Here is an 18,192-nt window from a genome sequence, read left to right on the forward strand (position 1 = left end):
TTTGGGAGGCTCAGATTGGGAATTAGAAGAAAATTCCCAGGTAATACCCGATCTCCGTAAGTTTAGTATACCTTAAAAGATAGTTTTGTTAGTAATCTTCTTTCACGGTGACAATAGAAAAATTAAATGTAAATGTGTTTTGAAGACGTGTTTCGCGAAGAAAAGAAATGTAATGTTTCGCATAAACTTGGGTGGCCATTTTCTAAATATTAACGGAATCAGAGGCACCATACGCCGCCATGGATCCGTATTTCTATTATGCTATCACATTTATTTTAGTTTAATATATTTTATGATGAAAATAATTTTACTTCTTTTTAAGTCTCTCTTTGATTATTATGATAACATGATAAATTAATATATTATATTTATAAATAGATGTCTATCTATACACAATTGATCAAATCATTTATTATACATACTTGAATATCATTCTACTTGATAAATGCATTTGTAAAATATTAAAATAATAATATTATTATGTCACATGTTAGAATTTTTTTCTTATTTTGATCTTAATTATCTTTGCTCTTAAGGTATATATACTTCAATTCTATGATTTTTTTATGTATTTCAAAATAAGATATGTGGTCAAGAGAAAAAAAATGAAATAAAATATAAAATAAATATAAAAAATGTATAAAAATTAAAGATTATTTAAACATTTTTTCAATTGTAACTGAAAAAAAAATCATTCAAGCCATGTTCGCTTTGATAGTGTTCTTTAATATAACACATCCATCACACCTGGAAAAAAAAACCATAAATGATGTTACTGCAAAAACACAGGAAAAAAAATAAAATCAAAACCCAAAACTCATTCTTTAACCAATTTCAATACCCCACTTGAAAGTAGTTACAAATTCCACCTCTAAACATGGTGTTACTGCAAAAAGAAGACTCACGGAGGAATCAGGCACACACGTTCATAAAACAAAGAATTCAATTTTAGTGGTTCATAGCCAAAGAAGGATCTGTAGAAGTTTCAATTTCAGTGGTTCATAGCCAAAGAAGGATCTGTAGAAGCAACAAGAGGAAGTACCTAAACGAAGTGATTCGAGCAATGTGAAGTCACAGTGGTGTTGCAGCAGGATAGTGCAGCGGGCATCGAGCAGAGGGACAACACAACGACAGTGCAGCGGGATGATACAACAAGCAAAGGGACAATGGTGAGTGCACTATATAGGTGTGGGTATGGGATGTGCGTTTAGGGTTGGTGAAGAGAGAAGATAAGTGAAAACCTACAAGTAAATTGTGGGAGTTGTAAAAATGTAAACTGCTTTCAAGCATAGAAACATGAATGACTACATTGGAACAATTACATCTTCAAGTGTAAAATAAGAAGAAAAAAAATGTATAAATGAGTTACTTAGCAGTTGATGGTAGAACTGTGGACAAGTTTAAAAATGGAGAGGAAAAGATGGATATGCCCTCTCCTCTTCATGTGTTTGATTACATTCATATTTTGTTAATTAAGGGCATAATGGTCTAATAAAGTGGAGACCAAAAGGTGATTACCAAGAGAGGTATCCCCTTTATCAATTGGAATAGATTTATCGCATAAAGTATCGGTCCTTCCATTCATTTATACTAGCTAGCAAAATATCTTAACATCCAAACATATTAGAACAAAGCTTAAAAATAAATTACAGGGTAATAATAAAACAAAAAGTAAGGAGTCCCCTCCACATCCAGCCCTACAAATGTACAATTCTGAACTTTGCCAACCAAGTAAACAACGAAACATCTTCAAAGGGTTAACTTATCTTAAGGCGCCAGCAAAGATAATAAAAATTGGAATCTACAGCCTTGAAAATAAACCGAGATTTTAAACCTACAGAATTCAGCCCCACCAAAACATTCAGCTAACTCTTTTCTTGAATGCAAGAAGATAGGTACCAGGAACTTGAGCTTCAACATTTCTGCTGATCCAGTAAACTAGTGCAACAGCTCTATACCAAACACGATAACATTTTCACAAGTACCAAAACATAGTTTATTTATCCCCTTTTCAAGAAACATGCTTCTAATCAACGTGATGTGCTTTAAAAGCTACTTTCAAATAAGATCGAAACACAATGAGGCATAAAACACTAACTTACAACTTAAAGGAGACTAGGATTGAAGAAAACCAATTTCAAAGACAAGCCATCAGCCAATTTCACAGACAACCTAAAGGACACTACCGCCAAAACACCATTTTAAAACCAAAAAAAGAAAAAAAATGATTCAAGATTATGGATGATGAAATGTTAACTCTTAACTCTAACACCCTCTTCCCCTCAATGCCCAAAAGATGTATAGCATTAACCAGAAACAAGTTAATCCTACGTACATGCTATATTCTATTTGAGAGCCTATTTCCTCATTTAATCATCACTCCTCCAAGACATATCAAACAACAAAACCTACCCTAACATTACCTCATTCTGGATCAGCATGATGTTGGATTAAAAAAAACCTACCTCGTACTACCTTTTAGCACAGTGATAATGATAATGCACATTTCAAAAGCAGTAGATTAAAGACCGTAATAAGGATGAAACAAATCAAGAAAAAGTCTTGTTTCTGCATACCTTCATCTATTAACTTCTTTTAGGCTGTAGATTCCAAAATTCAATTTTTCAAAGATTTTTAAGATAAGTAACCCTATGAAGATGGCCAATAATTACCCCAAAAGCTGTCACCTATAAAGCCAACGCTACAACAAAACAAAACACAAGCTTCTTCAGACCACTTGAATATTTTCCATCTCATAGAGGAGGGCATCAATGAACAAATGAAAGATAGTCGCATCTGGGATTAATATGCTGAAATGTAGAAACGGTGTGGAGGTTGCTCTGCAAATTTTGAACTGCTAAAAACTGCAGTAAAAGTTGAGGGGAAAAAAAGAGAATAACATCACAAATCAGATATGCAATATGCAAAGCAAAGGGTAATAAGCAAGAGCAAAAGATAATTGACTTACAAGAAAAATTCCTACAAATTAAAGACGCGACCTGTCATTCAGGTCCCTCCTCCAGCATTGCCTGCAATAGCAGCCTTCTAGTTTGAAACACAACAGAACAACAGTCAACACAAAAATACATTTTTTTTTCATCTTTGTATGACGCAAAGCATTGAAAGTGACCAAAAGGGTCTTACCGGCTCAATCTTTGCCTCGCCATTAACATTAGCTATAGAAGTTGATGACGGATTCGCAAACCTGGGAACCCAAAACAGAAAGACCTAATAACTAATAAGACACCATGCATGCTTGATTCTTGTAAACAATATGAATTGGGAGAAACAAATTATGAGAGGAATGATGAACCCACCTAAGTGCCCTTGCTTTCCTCTTATCTTCTTCTTGAGGATCAACTTTGGAAGCAGGTGCAAACCTAGCAAGTCGAGCTTTCTTCTTTGCCTCTTCGTCTGCAGTTGTAGTTGGACTAGGCATCCCAAACCTGTGAAGCAGGATCAACAACAGTGTTCATTTGCATTCACAGTGGAAAATAAATGATTCAGAGATTATGTCAGGAAAAAAGAAAAGAAAAGGGGGAAATGAAAAGTGAAACCTTTCTGCCCTAGCCTTCCTCTTCAGATCCTCCGATTTTGATGGCTCTGATCCCTGCGATGCGGAGACAGTGCCAAATCTGCATGTAGAGAAAATGTTAAATTGAGACACACATAAATTACTAGGGCATCCAAATCAACACATGAATAGATAGATAAAATAGTGATGATTTGGAATGGACCTTTCGGCTCGGGAATTGCGCTTCTCTTTCTCGGACAACTGGACGGAAATGCCGAATCGCTCGGCGCGGCGCATCTTCTTCTGAATATCGGAGAGCGGAGCGTCGTTTCCGGAATCGGGCGGCGGAGAAGTTATGGCGTCGGCGTCGGCGTCGGCGGGGTCCTTGGCGTCGGAGCCCTTAGTGGCGGTGGCGTCCTCAGTGGCAGGGATTGGATCTGGTTCGGTGGGGTCTAGGGTTTTGTTAGGGTTTTCCTGTGCAGGGTTGTTATTATTGTCGGTAGGGGTTGCCATTGGAAGAGGAAGATGGATCGATCGATTCCGAAGGGGAATGAAGGAAGAAGCAGAGAATCAAACACCGAGATGGAGTTACAAGCGGCGTGGGATTCCCGTTCCTGGAGGATGTTGTGTTGTGTTGTGTTGTGCTTGTGCTCTTGTCTGTTCCTTTTCTAAATTGCAAGTGAACAAATTGTTGATGTCTGTTTATTACAGGAACAAAATAAAATGTATAATTTTATTTTCACGATTCTTGGCGTATGGGCTACTGGGCCTGGGCTGAAGTAGTGAGTGTGAGTCCAACTGCATACTACGTATTTGCCCTTCCTCCCCCACCAATTTAATTCAAATCTTGTTCTTGCTTGTTCAATTAGGTTACATTTTTTAATCTTTAATTATATATTTTTATAATAAAAAATATATTCCATTGACCTATTTTTAATTTACGTATTTTATTTTTTTTCATCTATTTATCTATCTCTATAAAATAGGCCATAATTACTAGTTTCCAAACGAAACAAGAGTCATGGAATTAGCTTGTGTTGTAGGGAATATAATCCCATGCCATGAACATTTTGGAAATGATGTCTGATGCTTGCAATAACTTTAAAAAATAATAAAGAAAAAGAGATAATTTTAGCGTGGACCAGCCTTTAGATTCATCTAAGATGTAAAATTTTATATTACATCCTACATACCAAATTCCTTTCCCAACCTTCCAAAGTCATCCCCTCTCTTTGTTGTTTCTATCTCAGCAACCACGACACCTGCACCGGGGTCGTGCGGTTTTTGTTTCAGGATTTTTAATCCAAACATACTTGTCCATCACCATGATTTCTTGATTTTTTTTTTTGTTTATCTTTGTGCTATCATTTAATGTGATCCAACCACTTTCTCTGACTTTGAGCTCAAAGCAACTTTAGTGCAGAATCTTGGAGTGGATTCTTGCACTCAAGATCGATTTTTGCCAAGATCCAGCAGTAGAGACAAACCAAGGATCTCCACGGTGTAAGAATGGGTCTTGCACAAGAACCCCGGTTGCTTTAAATTTTGTTTTTTAATGTCACTGGTTTAACGCGTTGGGAGGGAAGCAATGAATTGAAGATGCAAAGGAAGAATAACAAATGAAATGGGTTGAATCAAAATAAAACATGAACAACAGATCAAATCTAGTAAAAAAAAAAACAAGATTAATTCATCCAACAAGACTGAATCAAAATAATAAATCAAACAACAGGAAAAAAAAAACACAAAACGGGTTGCATGCCACAATCTGAGGAACCACCGCAACAAGAGAGCTTCTTCAGTATATGGCTTCATTTGAAGGTGCGGCGTTTTGGCGGCACCGTCGCATCGTGCTGTCGTCTCCGTTTGATTCCAGCCACACTTGCAATCGCGCAAAAAAAAAAAAAACGAAATGGCTATCCCCAAAACGGTCAATCATCGGAGCTTCTTCTCTTTGCTGCGGCGGTGTTTTGTTCTCTCCTTGAGCGGGACGCACCTTCTCCAGTCAAATCTGGATAATGTCGTGATTACCGTAGGGATGAGGGTGTTGGGAAGAAGCAGATATGGACAATAGGGTGGGGGTGACAGAGGAAGGTGTGGTGGTAGGTCAAAAACAAAGGGTATGGGTGACAAAGGACAAGATGTTACAAGTTGGAGAGAAGGAGCTGGAGGGTGAAAGAGAGGGGGAGAAATAGAGGTAGAAGGGTGGGGTGGGATGGGAAGGGTGCAGCAAAAAGGAGAAAGAGAAAAAGAATTTGATAAAAAATGGTGACACCATTCAAATTAACCTAAGAACTTGAAATCTGATTCCACATGTCACTAAAGGGCTCATTTAAAAGTGGTAAGAATCCAAATTGATTCTAGGACTAAAATGTTCTCACTAGTCTTCACTCTTCACCTACGATTTCCTCCACGTTCCTTTTCTTAACTAATTTTTCTATGGGTTAGAATTTATAATTCTATTACTCTTTTATATACTTTGTAAACCACTAATAAATTAAGTAGAGAAAAAAAAAAGACCTGATTTGGGTGTAGTACTTAGATGGTAGTTAGGCTTAGAAATATGCCAAGATCTTAAGATCTTAGCATGTCAAGTATATGTGACATATGATTGTGTTGTGAGATTGCTTTCGGTCAATATGAAAGGGGGCCCTGCTCTTTGGTTATGCATCTATTTCAATCCCTCATTAGACCAACTTTAGTGTGTTAACTTCTTTTATATTTTATGAATTATGTTATATTTTTATAATATTTCTTATAATTATTTAAATATTTTGCAAAAATAATTAAATAAACAATAAATATTCGTTGCTTAATGAGAATTATTTGTAACTTATTTGCTCCTAACATCAAATAATTTTGTACCTCTTCCTTCTTATGCAACTTATTTGGTTCCCATTGACCTTAAAAACAGGCCTGCTTGGTATAAGGAGAAAGTTTACCCTAGAATAAGCTAGATACAGCGTACGTAAACGTACGTGGTCATATTTTAAGTGGTGAAAGCCATTTAATTTGCTTGATTGATCATATCACGTTCTTCTTATATTATAGGTACCTTCGTTGGAGCACAAAGGAAAGGTTTAAGGAGAAAGTCTTCATTTGATAAGATTATAGATGCCAACTTTGAAGGGGCACCTCTATTTCCCACTGTAAGAACTATATATTAATATTAATTATTGCCACCCATTCCCCTAGAGTATATATCTATTTTTAAATTGAATTTTCCAGGATCCTGCCAAGAGAGAATTTGGTGAGCTGTTGATATCCCATGTTGATACGTTCACCAGTGGCATACCCTACATTTAAAGAGGATCCTGTACAACAAACCAGTAAGATCTTAAAGTTTCTGAGTCGAAGAGAAAATATATTGAGAAATTGGATGGTTTAAATTTGATATATAATTTGAATCAGGTAATGCTTTTGATTACCTTGAGAATGCTCTGGGTAAATTTGAAGATGGACCGTTCTTTCTTGGCCAATCTTGTTTGGAAAGTATTGAAATTCTCATCAATCTTGGAATCTTGTCAACTTAATTCGTCATTTAGAGCAATTCACCAGATAATTTGGTGGAATTCTGACTCATAGGATCTAGTTATATAGAAGGAAAATAGTAGCCCTTAATAAAACATTTTTTATTATAAGTAAAAATGCATGATATTTTCTCTCCCAACCAACATTCTGATGATTTATAAATTGTTGTTATCAACAGGCGGATATTGCCTGTGTTTCATTTCTTGAAATGTTCCAAATTGTCTTCTCTGAAATTTTTAAGCACGACATCACAACAGGAAGACCCAAACTAGCCACATGTTTAATTAAGTCTATAAGATTATTTGATAGAAATATTCAATGATATATTCGAATAATAAGCCTTTATTATATGTGGGAATACAAGTGTGGGATGAAATCTCAAGTAAAAAGTTGAATATCATATAAAGTTTTAAATTAAAGTGTGATAACAAGTTTCCTTATGTGATTGTTTATGTCTCGTTATTCTCCTCAATTTCTCAATACTAAGTTTTTGGTATTATGAAAACTTCATCCACTCATAATATATATTGGGTCATTTTGTTTGAAAATTTGTGGTTGCTGTCTTGTTATGCTTTTTGCTAGTTTGCTAACCGTTTTCATGTTTATACTCTGTAGGCTTAACCGAGAACGTGAATTGCAGCCCCGTTGGTGTTTAAGATATGGAATGCTTTTAAGATGTAGTAGTCAATACAGATTTATTTCCATTTATGGGCTGCTTTTTCAATTTAAAAATGCTGTGTTCTATTTGCTTGTTTGTGTGGCGGTTACTTTGGTTTCTCATTTATTCTTTTGTATGGGACCATCCAAATGTATGACCCCGCAATCTATAATTAATAAGTTGAAGACAAGTTTGACATGGAATTGGTGACTTGTTGTCATGCGTTTATTAGTTATTATCATTATATTTTGTTCTGAAATTATTTTTATCTTAAAAGATAGACAACTTTTTTTAACCGAGTAGGAACTATTTTTCATTGATGGTACCATAAAAAGGTACGTTTCTTGGTGCAACAACAAAAGATAACGTAAAATTCATTATGTAAAACTTCAAAAATCCAGTGACAATTTATAAAACATGAAAATTGGCTGACAAAAGTGCAATTAAGAAAAGTAAAAACAAAATAAGACAAATACAAAAGACCCTTATCATTCAAGATTCAATGTTTGACGTTCAAAAATCATCTCAAAGAAATAAAGAAAACATTATTCTATACCACCCTTCAATTCAGTTAGCTTACGGATTAATCTGTCAGAATTAATATGAAATTCTCCCCGATAACTTGATCAGTGGTTGACTCTGTTGCTTCTAGATCTTACAAATTGATGGTATATATATAATAATTGATATTTACCAATTAAAAGACATTATTAATTCATTAGACAAAAGCTGCTTCTTAATTATAACATTCACAAAGTGACAATTCAAACTAAAGGCAAAGAGATCAGCACTGCGGGCGCCAGTACGGCACTAAAAAATTAATATAAAAACTAAGCAAAGGTTTCCTTGAATGTAGTAAGTAAACGCCTCTCTACTCTGCATCATATCAGATCACTAGCTGGTATTTCTCAAAATCATTAGATCAATGGCTACTGCGTAAGAATTTAATTATTAATTTCAATTCATATTCCCAATTCCAAAATTTGGTTACTGTGTATCTGAATAGATTTGTTTTCTCTAATTGTCATGTGCATGTCGTTTATTAATGTAGAGGTGTGGAAGAAATTCGTCCTCCTACGCTTGGTGCCATCTTCGAACCACCACCTCTCTTTGATGGAACAACCAGGTCAATTTCGCACTTGACCATTAGATTCCAATTCACCCTGTTTTCATGGTTTTTGTCTGGAGGTTCGCATGACCATAGATTCTCATATTGGACCGTTTTTCTCCTTTAGGCTGTACATGAGTTATTAGTGCCCATAATGCACAACGAGTATGGATCACTAGGAACCACAAGGTTGTTTTCTCTATCTGCAGTCTTAAGTACTAGTAAATTGAAGAAGAAAAAAATCAAATAGGAAATAAAAGATGAATGTAACCAAAGTTATATTTAACTAGTGTCCTTGTAAATAATTGATTTTATTTTTTTTGTATGTTAGGGTTTACAAGACAAGATCAAATTGGGTCCTATTGACCTTATGAACAAGGCCTTGGTATAAAGAGAAGGTCCGCCAGGAAAAATAAGGTAATCTTGGGGGGGGGGGGGGGGGGGGGGGGTAATTTTTATATAAATCCATGAAAATTTGACTGATTTATTTTATTATTGATTATGTTTTCCTTTATATATATGATAGGTGTCATTTCTTGAATACAATGGCAAAGTTTTAGCAGCAGAGAGTATTGACTTGATTAAATATGTACATGCAAATTTTGAAGGACCATTATTATTTCCTACCGTAAGAATAAAAACATTATCTTTCTCTATTCCTATTGATAATGGGATAATCATGTTAAGAATATATTTTTCAGGACCCCATCAAGAAGGAATCTGGAGAGGAACTATTAAAGTATGTTGATTTTTACAAAAGATGTATCTGGTCCATTTAAAGGCGATCCTATAACACAAATCAGTAAGAATTACATTTCTAAATCGAAGGATGTGATCATAAATATAGAGTATATTATGCATTGTTTAAAATTGATCATTTGAATCAGGTGCGTCATTTGATTACGTGGAGAATGCTCTTGGTAAATTTGATGATGCGCCTTTCTTCCTTGGCGAATTTAGTTTGGTAAGTTAAAAAAATTTAGGAGATTTGAAAATTAGATTGGTTAGCAAGTCATCTTTGAGGAATTAAGTAGTCATTTGTTATTTGATTAATAAATTTTGCAGCCATGACTAGAATTTTTCATTCCTAACCAAATAAATAAATTATGGTAATTATTAGATGGATATTGCCTATGTTCCATTAGTTGAAAGGTCCCAAATTGTCTTCTCTGAAGTGTTCAAGCATGATATCCCAGTTGGAAGACCTAAATTAGCAACATGGATTAAGGTATTTCAGAATATTCTTTGACTTTACCAAGAAAAATATAATCTAATAAAAATCCAATTCGTTTGGACTAAATTGGATTGATTTTGAAAATTAAATCCAAAAATCCAATTTAATCTAATAAAAAATAATTTTTCAAATGTTTGATTTTTGATTTATTTAGTTATCAATTTTTTTTGGATATTTTTATCAAGATTTTCATTAGATTGAATGTGTACATGAACATCCTTACTTTTGAATGGGGGTATATTCCGCAAAATATGAGAGAAAATAAAACGGAATATACCTCACACGGAGAAGAGAAGGAAAAGAAAAAAACTAGTAAAGGTTGTTTGAGTAGAGGAGAGAGGACATAGTTGTCGACAAACACAAACAGTGTAGCTTAGCAAATCTGTGTTTGTTGTGAGCGACGACTCTTGTGCGAGTGAAAGCAGCAGCAATAATGTTGACGACGATGAATCTTCCTCTGCACACTTCGGTTTGGGTAAAGTCCCGGCGGAGTTGGTGTTGCTACGCCTCACTTTCGCAGCCCGATAGGAAAGAGATCCGTCTCGGTTTGCCCAGCAAAGGTCGCATGTCCGCTGACACCCTCCAACTTCTCCAGGTCATTCCAATTTCTATTCAATTCGCCATTGTTACTGTTATCTTCTACAGTACTAACTCTCACTCACTCTGCATTCTGTGTGAAGAATTGTCAATTGTCAGTGAAGCAGGTCAATCCTCGACAGTATGTTGCTGAAATTCCTCAGGTGCCTTCTCTTCTTTCCCTTTTCTTCCATCAATGTACTATATGTCTACATGACCATAAATCAATTCTCTCTTACACTGTTGCAGCTATCCAACCTCGACGTTTGGTTTCAGAGGCCCAAAGACATAGTAAGAAAATTGTTATCTGGAGATCTTGACCTTGGTATTGTGGGACTCGATACTTTCAGTGAACATGGCCAGGTCAGCATTTTCGCGTTAATTAATACCCACTGTTTCTTGGATGCTCCACTCGGTACCACTGATGTGGCCTAACTCACAATCTTCCTGCTTCAAATTTTGATTTGCCTTGCTTCTGAGTTTAACTGCATTGCAGACTAATGTCCTAGACCCAGTGTATTCGCGACACTCAATTTTTTTGATCGTCTAATTTTCTTTTGTTAGGGTAATGATGATCTTATCATTGTCCACGAGGCTCTGGAGTATGGTGATTGCCGTTTATCCCTTGCGGTGAGTTAAAATTATGATGTTGTAAAGCTACTAGATTCTGCTCCTGTCAGTGTTTTGTACAATCAATTGTCTGGAGTTCCCTCTGTTATTTCAGATTCCCCAATATGGAATATTTGAAAATGTAAATTCACTGGACGAGCTTGCAAAAATGCCTCAATGGACAGAAGAAAAGCCTCTACGAGTTGCTACTGGTTTCACCTACGTAAGTTTTAAAGTTCAACTGGTGTTTCCAACCATTTATCTATGTGCTAGAGTTTCTATTGTTAGCTTTTAAAAAGTGAAATTTTGATTTGAATTTTGGACCTACTTTTCAGCTGGGGCCTAAATTTATGAAAGAGAATGGACTTAAGCATGTGACATTTTCAACTGCTGATGGAGCACTGGAGGCAGCTCCTGCGGTGAGAGATATTGTTTGTTTTATTAGAAGTTGCTCATTTAAATTTTCTGATTATCAAGCATATAATTGACCATTCTGTGTTATGACAAGATCTTTGTTTTCTTTTTTTTGCTGCTGCCAGTATGGTTGGGGTTTGGGATGATCTTGCTTGCTATAGTTGTTTATAGATAAAATATATCTTTGTTCTATAGCTTCATATACTAGTCATAGTTAAACGTTGTTTTTATCCAAAAATTCATAGATAAATATTCTATGAATGCCTAGGGGCTGAAATTGATGATGTTCAAATTTGACATATAGGATAAAAGACTGTTTAACTGCAGATACATTATATTTGGCTAATTGTTGCTAGATACATTGTTTTGCATTCAGTGGACTAAACTTGTATATTTCTTGAATGTTCCCTAAAAATATGTTTTTCTGATGCCTAAGATTGTTAGATCTATATGCTTTTGTTGTTTACCATCTACGCATTGTCATTGTTAAGGTATGTGTGCCTTGGTGATCAGCATTTATTAAAGTGTCCAGTTTTGATGACAGCATTACTTTGTAAAGTAAAGAATGAGGATATGAGTGATGTCACTGCTTGCCCAACCAGATTGTTTTTCTGCAAATTCTGTTGCAGGAGAATGAAAAAGATTTTAAAAATTCTGCAATGCTTTTACTGAATTGTGAAGTTTGACCAAAATAAAAATTTCTGATTGGCTTTTGTTAAACTTTAGGTGTTTGTGTTGTGTGTGTTTATGTTTTATGCTATGGGGAGAAGTTGTGAGATGTAAACTGTGGTTAACTACTGGGCCAAAGGTCTGTTGGCATTACACTCTGCTTTTAGTGAAATGACAAAACAAACTTGAGAGTTCTTTATGTGGCAACATCTATTACTGTGATTTTCGGTTAGGATTTTACAAATTTCATGGTGCAACCTGCAAACTTTTTTTGTAGAAATTATATTCCCTTCCCAGACATAAACTTTCCCATTTTATTCCTTTGCATATGATTCTCAGGTCTTTGCACCTGAATTGAAGTATTGATTGCTGCTTGTTCATTTTAGAGATGCTGCGGCCATATATGCTGGATGCCTGGATGTGATATTTATGATTTATCTAAGTAATTGTTTCTTTTCTCTTTTTAGATGGGGATAGCCGATGCTATCTTGGACCTTGTAAGTAGTGGAACCACACTGAGAGAAAACAACTTGAAGGAAATCAAAGGTGGAGTTGTTTTGGAAAGCCAGGTTATCAATTGTTAACTTTTCTGACCTTGACTATCATGATTTGTTGGTTTTTCAATTAAATAAAAAAATAGTAGGCATGGGAAACCTGCTCTGTATCATGCATTGTGGGGTTCTGTCTCACTCTGACAATTGAATGCTCTTCAGGCTGTCTTTATTACAAGCAGGAAATCAGTGATCCAACGGAAAGGAGTACTTGAAACAACACATGAGATGCTTGAGAGATTGGAAGCACATCTCAGGGCCATTGGGCAGTTCACGGTGCATAGTTTATAATTTCCACTCCCCCCTAACTCCACCAGTGTCTGCCTTTATTTTAATTCCATTTTCTAATGCTAGACTTGACAGGTTACTGCAAACATGAGGGGAAGCAGTGCAGAGGAAGTGGCTGAGAGAATACTGAGTCAACCATCATTAATGGGTTTGCAGGTGTGATTTGAAATGAAATATTTGCTAACCTGGCTTTCCTAAACAACGTTTTCCTTTCATCATTTGTTTTCTGCATTAGCAAAATCTGATGTATTGTAATTATGACATCCTTTGATACAACTCTCCCAATTATAAGCACACTTGATTGCCTGTCTGCAGGGACCCACTGTAAGTCCTGTTTTCTGCAAGCGTGATGGGAAGGTAACAGCAGACTATTATGCCATAGTCATATGTGTGCCTCAGAAGGCACTATACAAGTCTATACAACAACTGAGAGCGGTGAGTTTCTGAAACTAATGTCAAAGTTGTTTTTCGATTTAGTATCATTTATTGAACTGGTGAAGATACTTGTGAGCTTGTGCGGGAAACATAGAAGGAAAATTACGAGATGAAGGTGGAATAGGTTATGGTGGTGGTTTGAATGAGCAGAGTGCAGACATTACAGTTGTAATACTCTCGCTCTGGATAAATTATTATTAGTCTATATAAGTCCCGTTGTCGCTGGCTAGCTGTGAACTGATTTTCACTAGAAAATTCTTGAAATCCCTTCAAAGCTTCTGCTTATCATGTGGCATTATATTTGAGCTAAATGCAATGCTTTCTATTTTGACTGGCGTATCAAAAACTATATTTCTTATTCGTCTATGAATATGATTCTCATACTTGGTTTCCTGTTGACTACACTCGCATGATGCAGATTGGAGGCAGTGGAGTTCTTATATCACCCTTGACCTATATTTTTGATGAAGAAACTCCAAGATGGCGTCAGCTCCTATCTAAACTTGGGCTATAGCCATTTATGATCAATCAATGGAGTCATTAGGGGATGTTTCGTTTTTCAGATACTGTCGAAGTAGATGAGCATTAAATCTATGGTGAAAGCTGCAAAAGCCAAGTACACCAAAATGGAGGACGTAGATAACTGAAATTGCATTTTTAGCTCATTATTCATAGAGGAACTCCTATTTCCACATCGCTTTATAGATTGAAATTTTTGTAGAAAGCCTGTATCTTTTTCCTTTCGTTCTCTTCATAACACTGGTAATCGCTAGAGAAGTGACTATGTTCCTGGTCCTTTCCGCGGGGATTGCTATTTAAGTTGAAATTTTAAACTTTATTGTAGATTTTATTTTATTTGTGACCTTAATGAGTTGCCCATGTACAATATACAAGTCCACCTTCATGGTGTTTGAAAGGGTGAGTAATCTGCATCAGCGATGACAAGAGAAATGGCTGGTGGCCAGGTAAGACTTTCACAACTCGAAGTGGAAGAAGTCCATACACGGCACCATGTATGCACGTAATAGTTTAATTCCTACAGTATCATACTTAGAATAATTTCTACCGTATTTCTTTCTGGTATGATTATGAAGTCGCAAGTGAAAGGATTATTTTATCCCAAAGTGGAATTATACATTGGGTACTGTTGATTACTCCAAAATAAGAGAGTTTTTATGGTACCCAAAAAATTGGAGGGATTTTGGTATTGTTATTCTCTTAACCAATAAAATTATTATGTCATTTGTCTTCTCATTAATTAAATAATTTTATGTTTTTTCCCCAAAAGCTACAACTATTTTAATTAAAAATCTGATTAAATATAAATTAGAATGATTGTTTCGCTCAAGAAAAATAGAATTTTGATTTTGTATTAATATCACTGAAGGAGATTAGGATTCATACTTTTAAACTTGTGTTTAATCAAATTTTTATAACTTAAAATAGTTGTAATTTTAATTTTTTTTTTAAAATTAATCAAGGACTAATTTAAAAAAACAAAAAATTCTTTAACTAATCAGAGGATAAATACCATGATAATTTTATTGGTTTAAAAAATAACAGTAACAAAAACAATTTCTAATTAACTGATAAAATACAAAATTTTAGACTAATAATACATGAAAAGTTAAAATCTTGACTAAACGCTCATTCACAATTTTATTAATCAATCTTATTTCTTAAATTTTTTATATTAAAAGTTTTAGACATTTACAATATACAATTTTAATTTATATGATATGATTATTAATCAAATAAATTTTATTTTACTTTATCTGTATTTACGATATTCATAAGCGTTTAGTGAATTTTCTGGAAGCATGGAGTGACAATGGGAAAGCAAAACATTCGTCACCGCTTGCGATTCCTTCACGTGGGGAGGTCCTATAAAGTGCAAACTCACTTGAATTGAATGTAGACGCCATTCTGCACCGAGATTCATTCTTCACCAAAACTTCGCAAAGAAACACTACACATCCATGGCAACTGCGTAAGACACTTCTTCATTCATTATCGCTAGTGAATTATTCATGAATTATGATCTGCAGTTAGTTTTTAATTTGAAATCGGTTCCTCTTCTTCGTTATTTAGTGGCGTGCAAGAAGTTCGTGTTCCCCCTCTAACTTCCACCTCTGAGCCACCTTCTCTCTTTGACGGAACCACCAGGTGCTTCGTTTTTTTCTTTCATCCCGTTTTTATTTCCGATGTATATTTTTTTTTAATTTTAAATTTTTTGGATTTTCTTTTAGGTTGTACATCAGTTATATTTGTCCCTATGCGCAGCGTGTTTGGATCACTCGGAACTATAAGGTTGTTTCTGTGTTCTGTGTTCTGTCTTATTCCTTTTTTTTTTAAATGACCTATTCAGTATTCACCTTAATTTTTATTTTTATTTATCCATTATTTAATATATAAGTGAACCCTTGATTTGTCCTTCCCCTAAAATGTCATCAAGATAATTCCAAAAAATCATTAAATTAATTTCTCAAATATGAAAAAATACCACCATGTATCTGAATTTTTCAAGGGGACATATTTTTTGGAGGACTAATATTGTGATGTTTGTGATATTAATTTGGTGACTAAGATTGTCCAATGCGATGATTGGTGCAACTTTAGATGATAGGTCGTTGTTTTTCATTACTGATGATCGATTTGGTTATACTGCAGGGACTACAAGACAAGATCAAACTGGTTCCTATTGACCTACAAAACAGGCCTGCTTGGTATAAGGAGAAAGTCTACCCTGAAAACAAGGTGTTTAACTTGCTGATTGAGGAAAATAAATTAGTTTATGATCATGTAATTGATCATAACTTTCTTCTTATGTTATAGGTGCCATCATTGGAGCACAATGGAAAGGTCTTGGGTGAAAGTCTCGATTTGGTCAAATACATAGATGACAACTTTGAAGGGCCGTCTCTAGTTCCCAGTGTAAGAACTGCACATTCTTCCTCACATTTCTATTTTTTTTTCAGTGGTGGTGTTTTCAGAAGAGGTTTTTTTTTTTTTTCCAGGATCCTGCCAAGAAAGAGTTTGGTGAGGAGTTGATTTCCCATGTTGATACATTCACCAAAGAGCTGTATTCTGCATTGAAAGGAGATCCAATACATCAAGCCGGTAAGGTTTTAGGTTTATAGATGGAGGAAAGTGGTGTTCGAGTAGTTATGGAATTAACTTTCAGAATTGGTGATTTTAATCAGGTCCTGCCTTTGATTACTTAGAGAATGCTCTTGGTAAATTTGGTGATGGGCCATTCTTTCTTGGTCAATTCAGCTGGGTAAGTTGAAATCAAGAGCCTTGAAAATGTTCCGTTTGAATTAACTCTATTATCTATCCACCTGCAAGAAATTATGTAAGATGAATGATAATACCCATGAGTCCATGACTATAGTTTTTTTCTCATATGATGAGTTGTTAATGCTTGTGATGATCAGGTGGATATTGCTTATGTTCCATTTGTTGAAAGATTCCAGCTCGTCTTTGCTGATGTGTTCAAGCATGATATAACTGAAGGAAGACCTAAACTTGCAACATGGATTGAGGTAAATTAGAAGCAGTTCTATGTAAATTATTTTCTGGTTCGAAGAAATTATACTGCTTTATATTCTTTTATGTAATGAATTGATTGCGAATCATAACCATCAATATGAACACAGAGAACTCCATATGCTATGTGCAACAAGTGGAAACCGAATGGTCCGTTGAATGTGATCTTTCATGCCTTTGATAAGGGACTTGACTACTAAATGCTTGGTTACTGAAGATATATTCATTTGCGAACGTATGTTTCTTTTGCAGGAAGTGAACAAGATTAGTGCTTATACACAGACAAGAGCTGATCCAAAGGAAATCGTTGATCTTTTCAAGAAACGTTTTTTGGTACTGTAAACAACATTCACATACCTCACAAGATTGAGTTTGCATGATTGTCATTGATTTCTGCAATTCTACGTATTCTCTTTGCCACTATGTTGAACTTCTACACTTTTACTTTGCAGGCTCAACAGTGAAAATTTGGTTGCAGTGGGTATCCTCTAAGTTGTAGATTGTTGTCAATAAAGTGTTGTGTGTTTATCGGATGCTTCTTTAGTCACATGTTGTTTTGTCACTTTGTCTGCTAGAGCTGCAAATAATTTGATTTCAGGGTCGGTGATGTTTATGTACCAGCTTGTCTGATGTCAGACTAATAAAATGATGCTTGTGTATCGGCTTTTAATACTGAGTGGCATGGTATTATCAATATCCTATGATTATTACATACATGTATGTATATGCAATCTCGAGTAGTAATAAATTAATCGTCGTTTTATACCTCTGCCATGGTAACGATGATGAATTCTGTCATATTGCGATTTTATTTAGTAATATATGAATTTCCATCTAATATCACAACATAATAAGTATTAAAGAAAGACTACAGGGAGGACGATGGTTGAACTGATGGAGAAGTCTTTGTCTTTATTATCCAGAAATATGTATAAATTACATCAAATGAATATAAAGGGCAAAATTTAAATGTAATATCATAAGATGTATTTGGAAGTCAAGTTTTGAAAAGTGAAGGGAAAGACAATTTTTTTCACTATTTCCAGTAAATATTTT

At 35.0% G+C, this 18,192-nt stretch overlaps 3 protein-coding genes and 2 pseudogenes across 6 annotated transcripts; 4 read left to right on the top strand and 1 right to left on the bottom strand.

The window, feature by feature from the left end:
- Nucleotides 1–1,552: 1,552 nt before the first annotated feature.
- Nucleotides 1,553–4,221, bottom strand: LOC100791970 (protein MODIFIER OF SNC1 11). Of its 3 annotated transcripts, none has more exons than XM_003554299.5 (6): nt 3,738–4,221; nt 3,558–3,635; nt 3,318–3,446; nt 3,145–3,205; nt 2,969–3,045; nt 1,553–2,864 (listed from the first exon to the last, which is right to left on the bottom strand). In XM_003554299.5, the coding sequence occupies exons 1-5, from the start codon at nt 4,025–4,027 to the stop codon at nt 3,007–3,009; spliced, it is 597 nt and encodes a 198-aa protein (XP_003554347.1). In that variant the 5' UTR covers nt 4,028–4,221; the 3' UTR covers nt 1,553–2,864; nt 2,969–3,006. The 3 variants fall into 3 exon arrangements, 2 of the variants coding, with proteins under 2 accessions (XP_003554347.1, XP_006604546.1); XM_006604483.4 differs by having other exon boundaries at nt 2,969–3,042; nt 3,738–4,220; XR_005889931.1 differs by having other exon boundaries at nt 2,969–3,205.
- A 1,356-nt stretch (nt 4,222–5,577) lies between these two features.
- On the top strand, nt 5,578–7,701 carry LOC100782405 (glutathione S-transferase L3-like; annotated as a pseudogene).
- A 799-nt stretch (nt 7,702–8,500) lies between these two features.
- On the top strand, nt 8,501–10,381 carry LOC100782942 (glutathione S-transferase L1-like; annotated as a pseudogene).
- Nucleotides 10,382–10,478: 97 nt separating this feature from the next.
- On the top strand, nt 10,479–14,503 carry LOC100792493 (ATP phosphoribosyltransferase 2, chloroplastic). The gene is made up of 11 exons (XM_003554300.5): nt 10,479–10,640; nt 10,726–10,785; nt 10,871–10,984; nt 11,186–11,251; nt 11,346–11,453; nt 11,566–11,649; nt 12,781–12,882; nt 13,027–13,140; nt 13,228–13,308; nt 13,468–13,587; nt 14,006–14,503. The coding sequence occupies exons 1-11, from the start codon at nt 10,479–10,481 to the stop codon at nt 14,099–14,101; spliced, it is 1,107 nt and encodes a 368-aa protein (XP_003554348.1). The 3' UTR covers nt 14,102–14,503.
- An 891-nt stretch (nt 14,504–15,394) lies between these two features.
- On the top strand, nt 15,395–17,600 carry LOC100793025 (glutathione S-transferase L3). 2 transcript variants are annotated; one of them, XM_041012400.1, is made up of 10 exons: nt 15,395–15,577; nt 15,679–15,753; nt 15,837–15,897; nt 16,258–16,344; nt 16,423–16,521; nt 16,605–16,707; nt 16,791–16,867; nt 17,025–17,132; nt 17,247–17,286; nt 17,389–17,458. In XM_041012400.1, the coding sequence occupies exons 1-10, from the start codon at nt 15,567–15,569 to the stop codon at nt 17,403–17,405; spliced, it is 678 nt and encodes a 225-aa protein (XP_040868334.1). In that variant the 5' UTR covers nt 15,395–15,566; the 3' UTR covers nt 17,406–17,458. The 2 variants fall into 2 exon arrangements, with proteins under 2 accessions (XP_040868334.1, NP_001304567.1); NM_001317638.1 differs by lacking the exon at nt 17,247–17,286 and adding an exon at nt 17,589–17,600 and having other exon boundaries at nt 15,567–15,577; nt 17,389–17,469.
- The last annotated feature ends 592 nt before the right edge of the window (nt 17,601–18,192 follow it).

This window comes from Glycine max, chromosome 19 (genome assembly GCF_000004515.6).
Source record: "Glycine max cultivar Williams 82 chromosome 19, Glycine_max_v4.0, whole genome shotgun sequence".
In the NCBI taxonomy this organism is placed as follows: Eukaryota; Viridiplantae; Streptophyta; class Magnoliopsida; order Fabales; family Fabaceae; genus Glycine; species Glycine max.

Coding starts and splice junctions, on each gene's coding strand:
- LOC100791970 (XM_003554299.5), bottom strand. CDS start 4,027: ATGGCAACCCCTACCGACAATAATAACAACCCTGCACAGGAAAACCCT. Junction 3,636..3,737: donor CGCAATTCCCGAGCCGAAAG/GTCCATTCCAAA, acceptor CTCTACATGCAG/ATTTGGCACTGTCTCCGCAT. Junction 3,447..3,557: donor AGGAAGGCTAGGGCAGAAAG/GTTTCACTTTTC, acceptor CCTGCTTCACAG/GTTTGGGATGCCTAGTCCAA.
- LOC100792493 (XM_003554300.5), top strand. CDS start 10,479: ATGTTGACGACGATGAATCTTCCTCTGCACACTTCGGTTTGGGTAAAG. Junction 10,786..10,870: donor ATGTTGCTGAAATTCCTCAG/GTGCCTTCTCTT, acceptor ACACTGTTGCAG/CTATCCAACCTCGACGTTTG. Junction 13,141..13,227: donor GGGCCATTGGGCAGTTCACG/GTGCATAGTTTA, acceptor TAGACTTGACAG/GTTACTGCAAACATGAGGGG.
- LOC100793025 (NM_001317638.1), top strand. Junction 16,522..16,604: donor GGCCGTCTCTAGTTCCCAGT/GTAAGAACTGCA, acceptor TTTTTTTTCCAG/GATCCTGCCAAGAAAGAGTT. Junction 16,708..16,790: donor AGATCCAATACATCAAGCCG/GTAAGGTTTTAG, acceptor GATTTTAATCAG/GTCCTGCCTTTGATTACTTA.